This window comes from Atractosteus spatula, chromosome 3 (genome assembly GCF_055471065.1).
Source record: "Atractosteus spatula isolate fAtrSpa1 chromosome 3, fAtrSpa1.hap1, whole genome shotgun sequence".
Classification (NCBI taxonomy): domain Eukaryota; kingdom Metazoa; phylum Chordata; class Actinopteri; order Semionotiformes; family Lepisosteidae; genus Atractosteus; species Atractosteus spatula.
Genome location: NC_142708.1, coordinates 26,540,211 through 26,561,719, shown reverse-complemented (window position 1 = coordinate 26,561,719; position 21,509 = coordinate 26,540,211). Strand labels below are relative to the sequence as shown.

The window sequence follows — 21,509 nt, the reverse complement described above, 5'->3', positions numbered from 1 at the left end:
CACATCTCATAGGGTGAATGAAGGCAGCTGAGAAACACTAAGATGTTACACCAGTTCATGATGTAAAATTATACTAGTAGGTCAGTTGACTTTCTAGGAAGCCTGTAACTGTGTTCATCATCAATATATTCACTGCCAGTAACCCAACAGATAGCTTTCATCACCCTCGATCTCTATCTTTCCTCTGTTGACATGTGCCCTGATGATGGAAGTTGTTGATCGGCATGAATGCTAATTCATTTCTAGCGTTGCACCAATTGTGTATCGCATAAAGTATTGAATCTTTTAGTCAAATATTTAAGATGTATATAAATATACAAAAGAATTATAAAATAAACCTTTCCAGCCATTCATTACTCTTAAATTAGCATTTTCATACAGTTTTGTGCTAATTAAAACCCAAACTTACCTGAACATTTGAATTAATACATGGTTAATAAAATGTGAAATATTTGAAATATAAGATATGAAAATAGAAGCCAATGAACATTGAAACACACACATGTACTTGTTGCATCCTACTTAACATTTTGTGCATGTTTTAGATGTCCTCCAAAAAAAAATCGGAGATATGTTGAAGTGCATTAGCTTCTTAGTGGGGTTCTGGGTTTTTAATGAGGATCAGTAAATTTGAATGATTATTGTTTTTCTACTGTTTTAGTTTGAGTAAAGTTTTATTTAATACTGTACTAGAAATGAGAACAAAAGACTCTTCCTAGCTGGCTTCCACATTTGATGCCTTCAGGACTATTACATAATAAGCAAAAATTGCTATTGACCTTTTTTGAAAAAACATGCATTGTTTTGGTATTTCTAACTTGTGATCAATAGGATAAGACAAATTATATTAAATGTTTTTCTACATTATTTGAATGTGATGCCCAGAGATACTAAAGTATTATTTTTAATTTGTAGTGATCTTAAACTGTGCAGCTTGTGATAAACAAATTAAAAATTAATGTACTGTTTTATTGCAGTCTGGCAAAAAAAGTTGAAATATACTGTATTCTAAAAACAACATTTCACACTGCTAAGACCTGTATTCAATCTAAGTTAATTTGCAAAAAGATGTATGTTGTAACATGTACTGTAGTTGTCATTTTACTTAATTGGATTTGCAGTGCCTATTCTGAAGATCTAACACTAATTACTATTTGAGTGATATACTGTAGCTGGATCCTGAAACATCTGGAAGATGAATATATTACAGTACTTTCCGTTTAGAGGTCTTTGTGGCAGAAAATAAGCTTTTTTGGCTGAGAGCAGATTTTAAATGATTGTTTGACATTCTAACCTTGTGTGAACAACAGTTTTTAAAATTCATCCACTACAGTACAGTCAACAGAACGTACTGTTTTACAAAAAAGTAAAAACCACAAGCATTTTAGAGCATTTTTAGGCTTATTAAAGTTATAAACTGTTTTAGTATTAGATTTAAAGCAGTGTTATATTACACCAAAAGCTCATTCTTGTACGGAATTTAGATCTCCATAATAAACAATTTAGAAAAAAAATTCTACGATTTAAAACCTGTGTCGGATTATATGAGCTGCAACACACTCCAGATGTACAGTACTCATAACCCCAATTAAATAGGAAATAAAAGATACAATATTACAGAATGAGTAACAGTTTGGATATTGTGTCTTGCTCAAAACAATTCTAAAAATCTTACCCTGTAATTATCTTGCACAGAGCAAAGTCATATTTGTCATGAATAATCGAATTTCAGAAAATATGAGGGTCACATTCATTCACACCTCAGATATCCCTATAAATAAAATCCAACCAAAACAAATCTACAATAATTTGGTCTTTGGTGCAGTAGAAGTTTCTGGAATGTTCTAGAGGCCTCTGAAAATGTCCTGTTTCAGTAGCAGATTGCGTCATCATTGTTAAGGTCAGAGAACACACTGAAGACTGCAGGCAAATAGGCATTGACCTCCTCTAAATTGGGGAGAATCCACAAAAAGCAGAATCTACCACCTTTCACTAGTGTCAGTTGTTTAGAAAATTAAGGCATCTGGTAACAGTCCTGCCAGGAAGAGAACTCAAGTGTTTCTTGCCACAGAGGGCTATAAGACAAGTGGTTTGGACGACAATGGTAAATCCAAAGGATATCTTCAACAGAAACTACCACTCTGCCTGCATTAATGTGGCATTCATGGCTACATCTCAAGGAGAGCCCTCTTATGAAGGCAAACCACAACAAGAGGTGACTCAAAGTGGCTAAACTACATATCAATGACAATTGCAACCGTATGTTATGGTGAGATGAAATGAAGACGTAGCTTTTTGCACATTAATCAGTAATATGTTTGGCATAAAAGTGAAGCTCTGTTCCCACTGTGAAATATGGCTTAGGGCCTATTGTGTTTTGAGGTTGCTTTGCATCTGTAGGTAATGCAGCCCTTATTAATCTAGGAGGAATCATGAACCCCAACAATATACAGTACAAGGACATTATGGACTGACTCCTGGTTCTGGCCGCCAAGAAGCCCAGGCTTGGCAGAAAATGGACATTCCAGCATGGAACTCATCCAAAACGACAAATAAGTGGTTAACTGCACACAAAGTAAATGCTCTTGACTTTCTGTCTCAATTTTCGGACCTCAGTCCATCTGGAGATTTGTGGTTCAAACTCAAGAAATCGGTTCACAAATAGGTGTGCAGTACATAGAGCAATTCTGTGTGGAGCAATGAAGCAATGGCCAACCCCCTCAGATGAGCCAGAACCTCATATCACTTCACAGGACTAGAGAGGCATCTTGTCACTATAACCCACTGCCAGAAGAGGATTTACAACGTGTTAATTACAAGGGTGTGAATAAATTCAGCCTTTGTGTATTCTGGACTTAAATTAATTGTTTATAACAAATATAATGGTAGTCGGTACACTTATATTCATATTATAGAATGATTTTTTTTTTCATTTTTCAGCAGGACACTAATTTGCTAAATATCTGTTATGTGATGGATTTTGTTTCTATTTCATCATGTGGAGTGTAAATAAACCTGGAAGGCACTATATGTTTTTTTGCTAAACAAATCATGCTTGTCCATTTTCTCGGAGCTATAAAGAATATTGGTTATCAGAAACTTAACCAAAGGACCTTTGTTGTGCTTAATGCAGTGGTGGTGATCTTCAGCACTACTCTCAAAGTTATTTATGTTTTCTGTTTGTGGATTTAACAGATCTTACTGCAGGGCTATAGATACAGTATACAGCAGTTTTACAGTCGTACACTGAAGTATTTCTGCTCAAATAGCCAATTAAACAAAGACAATGTCTTACTCTCTTTACTGTTTCTCATGCTTTAAACAGACAGGACCATGTGATCTTGGAAAGAAAAAAGGCTAAATAATAACTTCAATCTGCCTTTCAGTTACAAATTAAAAGGCCAGAACCTGATGATGTTTTGCATTTTGTAGGAACAAGCAGACAAACTATAAGCCTGTGTTTTAAGTGTGGGTTTTGTAGTTTGTGGGTGGGTCAAATATTTAATTAAATGTGGACATAAATTAACTCTTTGTTTTCCTTGTGACAGTGGTCTTTAACTTGTAAATATAGTATATTGTGATTTAGCAAATGAATACTTTGTAAGACTATTATTGTTTATTTAACACTTCTTGGCAATTTTTGTAATTGTTAAATGTGTAAACCTAGCAAGATACAGCAAATAAAAATGAAAAATGAATTAATTTGATTTCCATTTAATTTTTGGAAAGATTTAAACGTTTAGTTTGCAGACAGACAAGGGCAAAACATATTTTTAAACTGTAGATAATTCAAATGTGGAATGGTAAAGGCAAGTGAAATTTTGTACCTCTTAAAAAAACTTTTCTTGCATTCCGAAAACAGTTGTATTTTATTACGTGTGTTGTAAGAACTAAAAATTATCAGAGGATTACCTTTTGCAATAGCTCTGTCAGAGTGCAGCTGAAAAGCAAAATAAGAAAACAGAACTGTACATAAGGAGCTGGTTGTGCAATCATGATTATTTTTTAATAGGAAACATAAACTGTGGGTTGTGACCAATTGGGCGGATGTTAAGAGGTTACAGCCAATTCCCACTGGTGTGGGTCAATGTCCCTTCACTCCAAATTCAAAACAGACTTTCTTGAAAGGCTGGGAGGAGTGGAGCCGATTGCGGGTTGAACCATTTTTGTCGGGGGGGGGGATCTCTTTGCCTCATTCGACATTGCGAGGACTGCTTAAGATTCCTTGAACTAATGTGCTTCTCCCTCACTGACACTAGATCTTTCCCAAATCCCAGTCCAGTGTTGCAATAGCTCTGGAGCCATCTTCACTTAATCTTTATTAACACAGCTTGCTCTACTACAGTCAGGTTTACAGCAGATGGGAAAAGAACCTTTAAACTAAGTAAAGAAACATTGTTTTTTTGTGACTGAGATAAAACTGAAATCTCAATTAGGTGCTTAATCTTTCATCTTTACACATTATGCAAACTTATTTTTTCAGAATCTTAGAACACATAAATTCCTGTAGAAATCCCTAGGTACATCCTTTTTTAGTTAAACATTCTGATATGTTTTTCAAGCAGTGCTCATGTGAGAGAAAACATTAATAACTTTTGATTGAGCTTGGCCTGTTGAAAAATACATTAATTTGATTCCTGTTCCTTAACGTAGAAATACTATCAGGTTTTTCTGTTTTCAAAATAATATTTTAAATATAATCATTTTAATTTCAGAATGTGGAGTAGTTTACCTGCAGATGTTTAATATTTAATAGTCTTAATAAATAGGTGTTGTAAAATGTGATCTGTGGACAGTTATACACCAAATTACTCAAATCCGTTTCAGTTTATATAAATCACTTATATGTGAAAGATTAGAAGTACAGCCTTTAAGTATAAATTAAGTCATGTTTGTCCACATTTTTACACAAAACATGTCTGAGAGTTGTATATACTGTATATACGTACTTTACATAAAAAGATTATTTTTAGTGGTTTAAGGGAATATCTTACACTGACAGGATGAAGGAACTTTCTAGTCTTGACCAAGAAGAATGCAAGGGGACCTGACATAAACACTCAAGGGCATTGATATAGTCCAACCCAGTGAATGTCATGAGAATGAAAAGTGAAGCTCTGTGAAATCAGTGAACTACAGGACGCTATGTAGAAGTCCAATTAAAAATGAGACCAGAAAGCACTTCCTTACCCAGATGGTTGCGGGACTATTTAATCAGGCTACCCATACATGTTGTTACAGGGGAACTGCAATCCCAGTTTCTCAGACCTGTTGTTAAATCTCGGTAAGAAAATAAATTAATTGATGTTATAGAAAAATTGTACAAATTTCAAATTAAGCATAAAATTGTGAACTTTGTAAAATACTGTAAGCTGCCATGTTGTCACATGCAGAGTTAACAATTAAGTTCTTTCTCATCTAATTTAGTACAGATTTTTATAATAAACACTCCTTAAACTTAAACATAGATGAAGGGACACTGACATGCCTATTCATTTACTTGTCTTCACGCAATACCATTAATCTTGTAATAATCTACTGGCTGTTACAAGATAAGTGTTTTTTTTAGAAGGACAGAAGAGTAACTTTGGAAGCCTTTTTACCACAATTCACCATTTCTTATATCCAGTTAAGAACACCACTCTAGAAGAAATTACAGTCTAATGCAGTTGCTTTTCAATCTAGAATTGGTAACATCCTGTTGTATTGTGATTCAGCTTCTGAAAATAATTTACTCTCACCTTGCCAAGTTTCATGCTGTCTCTCCTCAGCACCTATCTGAAATTACTAAAACGAGACCCAACACCTTTCTTGGATGTTGTTCCCAGAGCTCTGTTGGGTTCAACTTTTGTGGGTTTCTATTTCATTGCCACATATATTATCAATAAATATTTAAGCTCAATAATTGTTCCCTCTGCACTTAAACCTGCAGCTATTATGTATCTGTAAAAAGCAAAATTTCGACTTCAGCCTTCTCAGTAATTTTTCCAATATCTAACTTTGTTGGCAAAGGTGTTAGAATAAGTTGTTGCTGTTCAATTACACAAGTCACATATTTACAAAAATGCTGCATGAGCCTTTTCAGTCTAGATTCAGATCAGTGTTTAGTACATAAACATCTCTTGTGATGCTCACTTATGATCTGCCGATGACAACCTTTTGATGCTCTTGAGCATTCTGTCTGGCTAAGTATGTCAAAGAGCGTCGATGTATTACTGGAACAGATTTGTTGTGATTTAAATTTTATGTAACTGATAGGAAAACATTTGTTAAAATTAGTCATTGTACCTCTGGTGTCCTGCAAGGCACTGTTCTTGGTCCAGTTCATATTAGTAATATTTTAATATAGTTAACATTGTTTCAGGCTTTTCATAGGTACGTAATCAGATTTCATTTTCAACCGAGGACTATCTGACTTCTAAGTGATTAAAAAAAATATTTTTAATATGATATGTTTTGATTTGTTTCTACGGTATTTCTGAACTATATGTTGATTGCCTCTCCTAATCAACTCTACAGTTGTGTCAGCTCTACATTTTAGTCCTGAAAACAGTTTTAAGTAATCAGGTCAGGAACTTTTGACCTGAGTCTTGCATTCAAAACTCAAAGATCTATTTTCAGCTTAATAACATTGTGCGCAATCGTACACATCTCTCCAAAAATGAGTTAGCAATCAGACGTACCTCGGATCTGATGCTTTTTATCCAGCCTAATCATTGTAAAACAGTGCTTACTTGTGTATCCAAGCATGTTCTTAACAAGTTAAGCATTTTCAGGACTCAACTGCTTGGATTTTCTCCAAAACTAAAATGCATGATAATAAAAGGTTTGCATGGTTTGGAGCCATACTACATCAGTGAACTTTGAACTACCTACAAACCTACCAGAAAACCTGTATAGTTACACTTATAAAAAAATTGTGTTGGACTCTGGGCTTTTGGTAGCCAAAACAAACCTGAGTGCTTGGAGAGTAAGCTTTCAGTTCAGTTGTTCAGAGACTGTGGAATGATCTCTTTGCCCATTTACAGACATGAAAGTCACAGTAATGCTTAAATTATTCCTAATTTCTTGCTTTTGTTTATGCCTGTCTTTTATGATTAATTGTTTTAATGTGAAATGCCTTGAGATTATGTGCTTGCTAAAGGGCGGTAAAGAAGATGGCAGAGAGGGTTCTTGTATTAAAAAAGAAACTGTCACTTTAGTGTGCTTTTATTTTCTTACAGTATTCTCTCTCTTTCGGCTGCTCCCACATACTCCCACTCTCAGCCTTTTCCCAGCTACCTTGCACCTGCTGAAAGGGAGCACACGTTTTTGTAGAGAGGATCACAGCTGCCAGATACCACAGTCGTAAAGACCGACAGCTGCATCCTCTCTGACAGTGATGAAGCTGACTGCCTGTCACAGCCAAGTGTAAAATAGATGTTATTATTAAATAACATTATTATTAAATGTTTTATTCATTGCTTTTTTCCCCTTGTTTGAAACACCTTCATAGATGCAGTAAGTGTGAATTGTCTATACAGTGTATCTCAAATAAAATTCATTGTTATGAATAGTAATAGCGATGTCATTTTGACTTTTATCTGAAATTATTCTAAAAAATATATTGCTTATCATGCTGTAATTCAAAATGGGTTGGGAAATACTGTAATTATTCCCAAAACATTTCTTCTACTAGACTAGAACTTCCTAACCATTTTTAAAACTCCATTCTAAGCAGCAAGCACAAGGCTATTTCATACCTAAGATGTAGGTAAACGTTCCTTGAAAGATTTGTGATATGAAGCTTCATAAAGTTCAAAGGCCAGGATTCTTTATCTAATTTTAGGATCCACTATTCCCAATATAACATATGCTGTTGCTGCGTTTACGGCAAACTGAGGCCACGAAGCTAAAGCTTTTGCCAGACTTAGTATTAAGGGTGTTCTTTGTTGCTTAGAAAACAGATATATTTTGTTCCATTTTTCAGTGTGGCCAGGTCATGAAAGAGCGAATACTAGGTGTTTTCTGATCTTTTTATTTGCTGTTTCACAAACATGTTCTGTTGCGTTTAAGACAGAACAGACTAGAACAGATGTGTAACCTGTTGTCTTGCAAGTGATTCCATGGAATGAAGATCCAGCTCCCACTCTGACCATATAGGAAATAGTCTGTTTAAAGTGGCTGACCTTTCCACATTATGGAGACGTCCCTAGCAGTTCCAAAAGACATCAATTAAAAACCAAATGGCAGCATGAGTGATTGAGATGTTAAATTTAATTACATTAAATAATTTGGAAGTTTATATAATTGTTAAAATATAAATGGAAATGCCCAGTCTTAAGTCCAAAATTGCTTGGCAGTTTATGAAAATTCCTTAGTAGGTTATCACCAGTAGACAAGAATTGTTGTGTTGCGCATGGTTTTTGCTTAAAGAGATCATAAACCCCAAAACAGAAGACAAAGGCTGTCTGCATTCACAAAAGGATTGTATTATTTTATAGGACTAAGCAGTGGTTATGTGGCCCAGCCTAGTATGAGTGGGTGTGGATGCTTTTCAGAGAGAGTGACAAGCTATAACAATTCTGCAAAATTTTAGGCTGGGTTAATAAATGCACATCATTTTTATTATTGCTTAACAAAACAGGAGGTGAGCCATAGTGAAATCTAGGGCACCATGTCGTGCATCATTTTACCACAGAACCTTGTTTTGTGGTGGAAGAAATGGTCTGTGGTGCAGACAGTGGAACAATGCATTGTACGAGAGACTTCCCTCACTTGCACATTGAATATGAATTAGCAATATGTTTAGTGATACTTGAGAACAAAAAACTAGCTATTTAAATGCTCATCATACAGTGCTTTGCAAAGTATTCAGACACTGGCACAGTAGTCACATTTCGTTGCTTCAAACCTTGCAGCCATGATGTTTTGAAATTGCAATTAATACTTGTTATATGCACAACCTGCTCAACATTTTCAAAGCAAAAAAATCAAAAATAGATCATATGAAAGAAAAAGATTGCTTAAGTAACACTTGCTGTGGCAATCCTGAATTAATGAAATTGCTCAAAATGACCTAAACAAGCCATACAAGTTGTTGAGTAGCCTCTGTCTGTCTGTGTCTTACAGTATAATAGTGGGACTCATGATTTCAGATTAAAAACTCCTTTTTAAGGTTCGTTGATCAGGCGGTGAATTTAAAGATGAGAAAAAAGAAGCATTTTTTAGAGAGATAACATCAGGGACAGGATCCTAGTGCTTATGCTTATAATGAGCCACCAGAATAACATGATTAGACACTGACTGGAGTAAATGTGTGTATAAAAGTACACACCATGACAAGCTTGAATATCATGGATATTTAAAAAGCCCTAAAATGCATGTAAATAGTTAAAATAGCTCTGACATGCCTCAATCTTTCTCTTTGTTGCAGGAGCTGTCATCATGACTATGAGACTGTTTATCTTCTGCTTTGTTTGTGGAATCGGAGCTTTGTTAGCAGAAGAGATTCCAGTGACATCAGAAGGTACTGTTAAGGTTTTTTTGTGTTTATTAAAATGTAGATCTAAATCCTCTTTTCAATTTTCTGTTTTCTTTAAAAAGTAATAGTTTCTAAAATACAACTTGGTTGGCAGGTGACAGGATATGATATTTCTTTATGAATCTCATATACAGAAAGAACAAATTGTTCTGAAATAATATTAGGGTTTTTAGATATATTAATGGTTGGAGTGATTAGTATTGCTGTCACACGGTGCTGTGGCCCTGGGTTCGATTCCTGAGCTGCTGTTTGGATGGAGTTTGTATGTTTTCTCTCTGAATTAAAAAAAAATATTGTGTTCAAGCATGCAGAGTCAAATTTTATTTTAAAAAATATATTCAGTCTTTATAATATGCGGAAGTTGTTTTTAATATGTATGGTACATCAGTGCTCAAACTGAGCTATTTTTTTCTTATTCCTCTATATTGAATAAAAGATATAAAACTAAATTTAGATTAGACGCTCTTTTTATAAGACACTTTGCAAGTCCTCTGCTGTAAATTCTTGCTCTGTACTAGTCTGGTGTTATAGGACAGTGTAGTTCCTAATATAGGTCCAGTGTCCTTCAGGACACATTGAAATTCAATTAAATTAAATGTTTAACTTACTGTAATTAGCAATAAATGGTCTATTATTTCTAGAGCTCCAAGTTGAAGGGACCCTGAAAATAAGCGGCTTTCTGTTTAAATTTCCTCTCAGTTTGACAGGCTGTCTGCCTTTCTTTATGCCAATAGCAACCAGACAGACTTCATTCTCTTGAACTCCTTCACTGTACCTTCATTCATTCAAATCATGTTGTTTTGAATGGCTGTATATTAAGGTTAGCTGTCAACTCATTCAGCAATATTAACTAAAGTAGCAAACACTGAGCACCTGGCATTTTTATGACATCACATGGCTTCAGCTCAGTATTTTAATATCCAAGGAACAAAACCACACAAAGCCAATCTGATTCATTGGGATTTTGCTTTTCCCTCTTATTCAGTGGTTGTTTTTATTATGTCAACTACCACAAAAGAAGTCTAATATGGCTTTTGCCTCAGAGCTAGGACGAATTCCGTCCTTCGTATCATTTCTGAGATAGGGAATTAAACAAGGTCAAGGCCTGATCTAGATGCAGTCCAGTGCAACCACTTAGTCATCTCTTAAAAAAAAATCGATCACATCAACTAATCAGTTTTAAACTTGCAAACATCATGTACATAACACCATAACAATGGTTCCAGATGAAGATTGCTTCCAAACTTCTCAGGGATCCTGCACTAAGAGTACCTAATGAATTGTGTTTTGGGAGTGCCCTTTTGTTTGGATTTGTCTCAGATGAAATTGCAGTAACTCACAGTGAACCCCAGACTGCTTCTGCTGAATGGCAGCTCCTTTGGTTACTGTCTTTCTTTGGGCCTGTCTTTTCCTGGCAGCTTTGACCTACAGACAAAAAATAAATTTTGCATGGAGTTTGTGGTGACTCAAAATCAGACTTGGTCACAGATGGTCTTCCAGAGAGCATGACCATGCTGTTCTGTGTTAGTGTATTTATTTATACTGTATTTGTTTTGTTGAACTGTCATGACTATGGTCCCTTTTCTCCTCTTATTTTTCTGCTTTTTGTGTTGTAGCCTCCCCTTCACGTGTTTTGATATTGTTCTAAAATAACTAAAAATCATTTTAAAAATCTGTTCAGAACAAAAATACAATCTTCTATTTCAAATGCACATAACATTATTTGTGTGCTTGATGAGCTATTGATAAAGGACTTCTACTATTGCCTTTTCAATGTGTGTCAGTACAGGTGTATGTATACATGGTTATTCTCCACACTAGACCCTGTCAGAGATTGAGATTTAAGGTTGATGGTAGGTCGGTTCAGTGTTTGAACATACTTCGGTGCCAGGAATGACTGGGTGTTCTTTGAGGTGAGTGCTCGCATTTTATAATGCTGGAAAACAAACCAGATTTGGAAAAAAAACAAAAACAAAATAATGGCACAACTACAAGTTGTTTCATCCATAATATTAAAACGTGTCACGTGTTGTCTCCATACCCTTGCGTGACTGCTAGTTCTGTCCCCTCAGGAGAGTACAGTACTTCATCAGAGGAAATACATCAAGTAAAACATAAAGAAGTTGCTCACGGATATTTTTCAATAATGAAAATGGAAAATGTGAATCATTCAGAATGCTAATTTATCTGCGCAAGGAAAAAATAAATTACATGTTCCGAATACTGAGTGATTTACAAAATTGTACAGATTACCTTGTGTAGAAAATGGTTATGTTAAGTGCTTTCTTTTCAAAGTGCACAATTTAGTAAAAATGTCAACCTTCCTTATGGGTGATCGGGTGGGACGTTCAGTTAGGTAAAATGGCCTCTTGTTTCAAAGTGGTGGAAGGAAATGCCCAGACTAGCAGCAGTCTGCAGGTTATGAAAATTGTCTGACCTTAGGATAATTAATGTGCAGAATGAAGACTTTTTAAATAAATTGGGGTCTTCTGAAGTGAACCTGTCTGCACGATATCTGTGATGCCAGGTGATTTCAGATTGGCTCGTAAAACTATTAACTTTAAATATTTCAAGGAGAAAAATGTGTCCCTTACCAGGATTTTTTTCAGGGAAAGTTTTTAGTTTCACATTTTTTTCTAAATCCTTCTTATGCTGTAACCCATAGGACTCTTTAATATCAAGTAAGCTCCCTATATTACAAGGTATAACAAAGAAATTAGCTTTTCAAAAAATTAAACTGTTAAGGCAAAATTTGTGAAAAGGTACCCGAATTAAACAATTATAATTAAATAGCACTACAGTATTAATTAATGCTGTATCAGTTGTAGTAATTATTTGTGCTTTATTTTTATGTTTTCATTACTTTAAGTAAAATATGGAATATTTTATACCACACATTGAAGCCTTTTTGTTGTTGAAATATATCATAGTAAATATAGAAAGATTGGACTTTAATGGATAAAATCTGTATTGTAAATTTCAATGTATGAGAAACTCTCTATTCACTTATACTGTTTATGTACTGTATACAATCTGTACTACCCTGAGTATGTGGTTATGTATAGAAATATTATGCTGTATAGGCTGCTAAGCCTTCAGTTGTGTTACAGTGTTGATTTATGTAGTGAAGAAGCACAGCTGTTGCTTTCAGTCTTGACACTGTATTAATAAACATAAATACTGCTGTGAGATATATTTGGTCTTGCATATTCATCTGGTTGCTTTATGGTAGGGGAGTCAACAGCAATAATATGTAGGATATAGTAACAAGGTGATTGTCTTGTATCAAATTGGACTTTGCTAACTGGGCCAGAAACAATAGTGTCATCACAAAGCAGACACAATCACAAGCTCCAAAACCTGCTGCCTGCTTTTTAGTGTGTAAAACTACAACATAGAGAAGTCAAGAGTGATGCACCCCAGGCAAGAATTGAACCTAGCCTTTAAACCGACACAAACATGAAAGCAATGTGAAAGCTACAGTACTGTACCACCAAGCGGCATGTGTATCATTAAATGATCTCAGAGGCAGAGATTTGAAAATAATGTAGACAGCAGAAAAAATACTTTTAATCCAATTTACACTAGGTTTAGTTTTTTTCTGTTTCTGTGGCCAATGCTTTCAGTAGCACTTTAAAATGCATTTAAGTGGATATGATCCAGCATCCAAATTTTTCTAACACTTCATCTAATATGAGAAAGTAGCATTCAGGTAATAATATGTTAAGACTTTTGATAAAACATATTGTTCTAATTAAATGAGAATTTACTCTTATAATTTGGGAATATTTTTGAAACAATAAAAAAAAATATTTCTTCTCGATATTCTCATCATAAAACTGGCTGATTTCCTAAGATGTCATCTTTGAATAATATAATGTTGCAAATGGGGGGTTATGAAAATGGTGAAAATCAGGAGTTGACAGAGTGGTTTAGTCAATAATAAAATGTATTATTATTAGTTATTTATAATTCACATTATTTGTAACCCCTAACTTGTAAGTGATTTCTCCAGAATATACCAGAGTGGTTGGTATAATTAGAGGCACGTGAATTATTTGTTCTCTGGCACAGCTTTGATGAAAAGAATAATAATCCAGGCATATTTGGTTAAACAAATATTTATTATTTATTATGATGACAATACAAACACTACACTACACACAATGGAACATACAACACACAAGTTACTCTATATACAGTATTTACAGACAAAGGCCTAACATCCTAATCACCCAGAAACCCCCCAGACTTCTACTAAATATGAAACTCTTCAATGGTGCCTACAGAGGCCAAAAAAGAGATGAGCTGCCTTCTAAATAAATGCAATACAACCTGCAGTTGAATCTCTCTCTCTGCACACCGAATGCCCTAAATAAATTGAAGCTTATCTTGCTATTGTATATATGCACCCTAAGCTGGAAAGATGTCTCTAACCAAGGACTCTCTTACCTCGGAAACCCATGTTTCCTAAAACTACAGAATACCAAGTTCTCTCTAACAAGGTTCAAACACTCAGCCTTCCTGTCAGGTTTTGTTAGGATGATCAATGCATGAAGTAAATGCATGAAGTAGGGGCTCTCGCCTGCATCCTGCCTTTTGTTGTCTCTACCCCTTCCTTGTTGTCTCTCTGCCCTATTAATGTGATCTTATACTGTGTGTTTGTGTACTGCTCATTGACTGTCATTAACCCATAACATACCTACAGTGGGTATACAAAGTTAAACTTTATAATTGTTTTTGATCAGGGGACCCCCCACATCTCAACAAAACATCCTCTCAACTTTGAAGTTAGAAGTGTTTACTCTGCCAAGTGTCACAAACTTTATCTTAAATCTAAGAGGCATTTCTCAGTCACCTAAAGCTGTAAGAATAAAATCGTTTGAAATGGTGGTATGCAGGGATTCTAGTATGTACGTACAGTATGTATGTGAACTGAAGTGTCCTCTTTACAAAATGAGTTATAAAATTCAGTTAAACAAAACAGTAGAAAAAAATAGCACAACACCCATTCAGTTCAATACAAAGTCCACTTCATTAGGGTACTTTAAAAATGCATTGCATAACAAGAGGGGCTTGACATTATCACCACTCTGCAGCCTACCTAAGAATTAATTCATATGGCAAGTGTTCAGTTATTAAAACATAGCTTTCCCTTCTCCCACACAGAATGGCTATTATAAAAGCCCCTTCTCCAGCTTGTAAGACCTGGGTGGATGTCAGAATTTGATGCTTAAGTGGTGCCATTTTTTTCTTCTTCTTGGACTTCACTGAGTTAACAGAAGTCAGCTGCATTTTGTGTGGATTTCTTTGGTGGTCAGCATATATACAGTATTTAAAAGGCAAAGTCCATTCAAGAACACAGTGGCTCATCAGTCCAAAGCTCATCCTGGCTGCTGTAGCATTAGCTGGACTAAGAACATGTGACATGTGATTAACCCCCTTCCTTAGTGAGGCATTGGGACATTAGCCCATTGTAGGGATTACCTAAAGCAATTCTTGTGCCCAGTTATACAGCTGGGTGGACTGGAGAAAATGGGGGGTAAACTACAGCATCTTTCTCAAGGGTGAAACATCCTTTCTGTAGCAGGGACTTAAGCGATGACCTTTCAGACATGAATCCAGTGTTTACCGAGTACTGAACTGTTCCTCAGCATGCACATGCTTGCTGGATAGCAAACAAGGAATGAAGGAAAGCTGAAAATTAGAAGCAACTTGGAGTGAAAGATACTTTGTATACTTTTTCTGCTTTATTTAATGGAGGTTTGCACAGTCACAAGCAAAAAATGTGTAATTTTAACAATAAAGTCATTTTCATAATTTGGTTACATGCCTTCAAATCACAAAACCAGAAAACCACAAAAAAACACATTACATTAATACTGTTTTGGGTGATATACCCCCTTAATTTCAGGGGATATTTTAATTAAGTTGCCTTAGATACAAATTATCAAGACAGTGGATCTTTCAACTTTTCATTTCTTTTTGAACATGCAACTTTTGATCATGGTATTACATATCCCTGTTGCTGGGTGATATTAAGTCAAGATAGATCCTTCAGAAGAAAAAAATCCTGTTTTAAAATGGAAAACTCAGATGTAAAGAAAATGAGAGGGAAAATGTCAGACTACGATTTGGCATTTATTTCCTGTAAGCATTGCATTTAATAGCAGTTTTGAGAATTTTCACTTCTGTCCTGAACGAATTCATTATATACTTGTACCTACAATGGATAAATGGTACTTCTTAGAATTACCAAATGTTGGATGTAACAAATTATTGCAAATGCTGGGTTGCTTTCTGTGGCTGAAATGAAGCCAATGAAGGCACAGATGTGGAATTTAAAACACATGGGTTGTGTTCTATATCAACCAAGAGGAAGTTGAACTGAATAGCTGTTGTGTATTCAACAGTAAATAGACCTCTTCTTTGCCTATTAATGCAATTTACAGGGCTTTCAGCAGATGGTATCACATCCAGGTTTTTTTTTTGTTGAATTGAGTTGCATTACTGAAACATCTGAATGGTACATTAGCACGGAATTATTTTTAAAGACTCTACCACACCGGTGTGCAGAGATCCAACTTTATTGCCCTTAAATATTTACAAGGGGGCTGAGCCCAGAAGTGTAGATTGAGCTATTAGTGTCTCCCAATGTTTGATTTTTTAGTTTGTTTTGTATTCTCCTACTATATTCACCACCGTTATACTGAACATCATGCTGAACGGGTATTGATTGGAAAGGAGATTCCTACTGAATATCTGATAATTTACTTTCAGGCTGGGTGTCTAAAGTTTACATTGAATTAAAACAATCTATATCTCCTTTTGGCCCATCAGATTTATTCACAGGCCAGTGTGCTCTGTAATATCAGAGGGCTTGGAGGTCCCTAAATCACAAAAAATGCAATCCTGACTGGACTAATAACACATGTGCCATTGGTTCTGTGAGTCGGATCACTGAAACCGATCCTTACTAGCCCATGAGGATTCAGCGGAAAGGGGACAAATTCACAAGGTAAAATTTAACAGGGCTCATTCAGTGTGTGCCTGTAATCCTCTTGAACTTGTTAGGTGTTGCAGATCTTCTGGATCAGAGGAGTCATCTTTTGCCTTGATCTATTTGTTTGGCTGTCTGTGTGGCTTTGAGGTGCTGAAACATGTCTGAGAGACTAGATCAAAACCCAGCTGGGGATGAACCTCACATGCACCACAAATATGAAAATATTATAGTTATTGTAGTTAGTTATTATGAAGATGGCAGACTACAGTTCAAGGTGTTGGTAACAAAATAGCTAAATTGTTTACTCACTTTATATGTGAAGGTTTTGCCTTTTAAGTAAACATGAGTCAAATGCTTTGTTAACACAACAGATACAGTGAGGTTAAATAAACTTTATAAAACTACATTTATCTGTGACAACAGCTAAAGAGCAAAGAAAGTTCTGGAATTTGTATGCAACATAGGCAGCAAAATAAACTTATTCCAAGATGTGGTTTCTTTTGGCATGGTGGACATTTTCAGACAGAAGATGATTTTTTGTTAACTTTTGTATTGCCTATTTAGTCTAGGGTGTCAGATTATTATATTATGAAAAGTCTACAATGTAGATTCATGTTTTTCAAACCAACATCCAGTTCAGTACAAAATTGCATTTCCTTTTTATCATGAAATTATTTCAGTTTCTCAGATCCTTATATACTGATATAGATCTCCAATCCCCCCCAAAAAAAAAAGTTGTTGGCAAAAAATTAATCTTGCTGAAAATATATTTCAGCAAAAACCCATGTACATTTCATTTCATGTTTGGTTTTCAGCTCATGAAACTGGACTCTTTCGTGACCGTACAGTACATATTAGACAATATATGTAAGATTAGTAGGTTTGAACAGGGAAAAACAGAAACTTGTTATATCAAACAAAAAGGTTGCCATTAACCACTACATGTGCTGTAGTGACTAGACATTCCTGCCCTGACCATCACACTTGAATTAGTCTCTTGTACACAATAATCAGTAGCATTATACACATATGTGCTGATGTTCTTCAGCATGGTGAAAATAAAGCCTTGGTTTATTGCTAATGAACACTTACTTCCACTGTTGCTGACTCCTCTTGAATTTAGTTAGTTCAGACCCTATCATACAGATTTCACAAGGATATTTGTTCATTGTGTTCATATGAACATTATGTTTATTATAATGTGATTGTGATGTGAATGGGGTATATTGGTTGCTTTTGTGTTTTTTTTCCTTTATTTTCAGGCTTGATATTCAACAAGTTAAATCACAATTACTGCTTATGCAACAGTCTCCATAAACATAGTCACACATGTATAAAAACAACAACAAAAATGAAACCAACAACATTTAACATCCAAAATCCATACACTTTTGTTCTAGAAATAGAGTCATAAATTCATATAATGATAAGTTTCTTACATACAGTACAGGAAATAACCACTCAAGAGATAACTTGAGGGTCACACACAATAAAATCAAAAGTGAAAACAGCAGAAGGTTAAAAGCAATAGATTACTTTCCTGGCAAAGCAAACAGTACAGTACTTTGCATAGCCCTTTTATAATCTATTTGCTTGTAGTGTTGAAAGATCACAGCACACCATAGCTTAAATTAAAAGGTTCTCTGTGATGTGTTTTACGGTCAGGTGTGGTTATTAATTGGAAAGCTTTGGAAATCACAGATGTATAACAACAAAACAAAATGAAACCAAAAACATTTAACATCCAAAATCTGGGCAAGAGGCCACCACTGGTATTTCATAGGCATTAGTAATATCTCGTACAGTGTATTTCACATGACCTTTTGTGATTTTGTGATTTTTATTAAAGTTTATTAAAGCTCAAAATCCTAACCTCACACACAAGCACACACAGGTGTACACAGTTAGCCTGTAAAAGACAATGAGGACCAAGTTTCCAAGTCAAATCATTTTTTTTGTTACAATTAAGCTTTCAGCAATGTGGAAGTCATAAGCTTGGTCTCTTATGGTGAGCTTCTAAACAAACCCCTCTCCCTGAAAAACATGTTAACAGGGTGGTCTTTACAGCAGCCAACACATAGAAAAAGCTCATCTCCTCACACTGTGGAGAGTTGATGAGTTGGGTGGTGAGGATGGAATAGAAAAAGGCTGTTAAGTTGCAATTACAAAAGGTTACAAAAGTAGACTTATTGTTGATAGTGAGTGTTGGACCTTTTCTGAGGCAACTCAACAGCCACTGGTGTTTGAATCCGCCTTTCCTTGAAAGCTATGTCAGAGCACAGGTACGAAACACATTAAGTGGCATTTGCCTTTGTAACTTATCAGCCTTTAGTTTCACTTCATGCAATTACAGACAAATTCCAATTGTTTATCATAATGTGATTGTGATAAACAAGTCCTCTGGGATTGAGCGACAACCATATGGCCATATGGATGAAGAAGTCATAACCTCCCTACAGTAAACCAAAGTTTTGCTGCATTGATGGTGGCACTGGAGAACTGGACAGGTTTTGATGTAGTGGACAGCTAGAGATAACTGTCTATAGGCCTGTATTTATATCCTTTAGTTACACTAATAGGTGGAAATTGTTTTTTTCCCTTCTATCAAACTTATTCTTTGTAGTGTCGGTTGTTTTGCATACAGTATCTTGGTCTTTTGGGTGTTTCAGCTGGGATCAGGGCAGCATCTGTCATTACCCATGTCTGAGTAACAAGTACTTTGCCAGCGGATCATGTCTGCTCTCTCTGATCTATCGAGTTCCGGCATTACGGAAGGTATAGCTTTCTTTAAACCTTGTAGTGCATCGCACATGAAATCTTAAAAGAAAGGTGGCTGAGAAAGCCATTTAATATATTTTCTATTAAAATATGAAAATAAGAATGTACATAGATTTCAGGGAATAAAATAATTAATTTACTATTTTACTTTTATTAAAATTAACGAAGTTATTATTTAATCAGTGTTAGGTAAATATAATTATTGTAGCTCAGATAAAAAAAATTATAACTAATTCTAAAACAATTTTGGAAAGAAAAGATTAATAGGTGAATCTCACTCTCCTGTTTCCTATCTACAGTAAGGTTTCCTTTAGTGACTATGGTATATGCAAAAATCTACAGGAATTGTACTTTGATTCTAAAAGGCCTTTGCTGATCTGTGCAGAACATATCCAATCAATTCTGAAGTAAATGGTTGCCTAAACTGAAATAAATGCTTTCAGGCAATTGTGACTGCATTTTTGAAATAATCAATATGATGCATGCTTGCAGATTTTAATTAAAATACTCCTTTTTACCCCCATTAGATTTGAAGTATGAAGAATGATAAGAATTTTTCAATTTACATGGTTGGACTGCAGCTATTGAGTGGTTCATATACAGTATTTCATATATGCCCAGTTCTACATCTGTTGATGACTAATTGCACCAAATATTTGTGCAAGGAAGGATGTAAATCAAAGCAAGTCCACAAATATACGGTTGCTGTGTTAGGGGAACCTTCCTCTGATTATTTCCATAGTGATACAAGAGGTGAAGGAGTTCAAACTTGAGCGTTTAGTCTATTTGACCACATATTACTGTACAGATGTTATTCCCAAAGGCAGTGGTACTCATTGAACTATGTTCACGTGACATTTTAGGTGTAGTACATTGCAGGTGTTTTTGAGTTGGAAGAAAGAACAAAAATGTTTTGTCTTTTATTGTTATATTCTGATTTCTCAGAATGTTGCAGAATTAATATAAATGATACTTGTCGAAAACCATATTCATAAGCATGAGCCACGTCAAATGTTTTATTCATCGATTTCCTAACTGCTTTATCCAGTTCAGGGTTGTGGGGGAGCTGCAGTCTATCCTGGCAAGCTCTACTCATACATAGTAAAGATAACATACACCTGAAAACTATGTTTAAACAATGCGTCTGCTAAATTACACTTACAATATCATTATAAATGCACTTTGTTTATAGTTTATAGAGATCCTTCCAGTTAAGGATCTATGGCTTTTTAAAACATGCTCATATTATTGTTTCTATCTTTTTGCTTTTAACACGATTTATTACAAATTTGTGTTTGGAAAGTGTTTCATGTGGTTAACAGCACAATTAACTGAAGGCATACTTTTGAACCCTGGGGTTAATCTTTCGCTTTCATCCAAATCATTGCCATAAAAACTTATGAAATAAAAACCAAAACACTCTGATTTTTCATCTTTAACAAATCAAAAGAATGACTTTTGTAATACTAGGCTTGTAAGGCTCAGTTCTGTTTCAACTCTTCCTCCCATGTTTAAATAACAAGAGTTATTGGGTGTGTTGAGTTCCTGGAGAAGTTCAGCTGTTGAATTGGCTTGCTGGATCTGTGGCAGTTTTGGGGTTTGGTTTTCTTTGAGCAGTCAAAAAGTGAGTAGGGTCACGGAGAGATGTGCACTAATGTCTGTCTCTGGCAAGAGCAAGTGCTTATTAGGAAACGTCGGCAGGGGAGGGATGGAGGTGAGAGGAATAGGGTCACATTCTGAGGCAGGTACAGGACAGAGCTTATAATAGGATATTAATGAACTAATTATAGGATAGAAATGAACAGATGCTGCAGTAAGTTTCAGTGTCCAGGGGCTCCCCAGGAGGAATGTTAGTACCACTGGAATAATTGAGCTGCTACTTTGGAGGAAACCTCTTGGGGTGCTTATGGAGCAGTAAGCATAAACAAAATTGGAGAGTTGAATATGCTGAATAATCTGTGTGGAAGGCTGGGAAATAGGAAATCGCACTGAACTGTATTGATTATTGACTACTAGATGTTGAATATTAGGGGCAGGAGGAAGTGCACAGATTATATGTCGCCTTCTTTCTGAGCCGCCGAGGGTAAGACACAGGAAAGATCTGGGCTGATGAGTTGCTATCAAGAGCAGCAGGACCCGAAAGAGGGGAAACTGAGGCCATAGGCACAGAATATGTTGTATCCAAGGCCAATAGAATACCAGGGA

The 21,509-nt window shown here is 35.4% G+C and overlaps 1 protein-coding gene across 1 annotated transcript in view; it reads left to right on the top strand.

The window, feature by feature from the left end:
* ghra (growth hormone receptor a) overlaps window positions 1-21,509 on the top strand; it is an 81,366-nt gene that overhangs the window by 26,531 nt on the left and 33,326 nt on the right. The window contains exon 2 of the mRNA XM_088910546.1: window positions 9,416-9,508. Coding sequence (XP_088766672.1) covers window positions 9,427-9,508 — 82 coding nt within the window. The 5' untranslated portion in view covers window positions 9,416-9,426. The remainder of the gene's footprint in view (window positions 1-9,415; window positions 9,509-21,509) is intronic.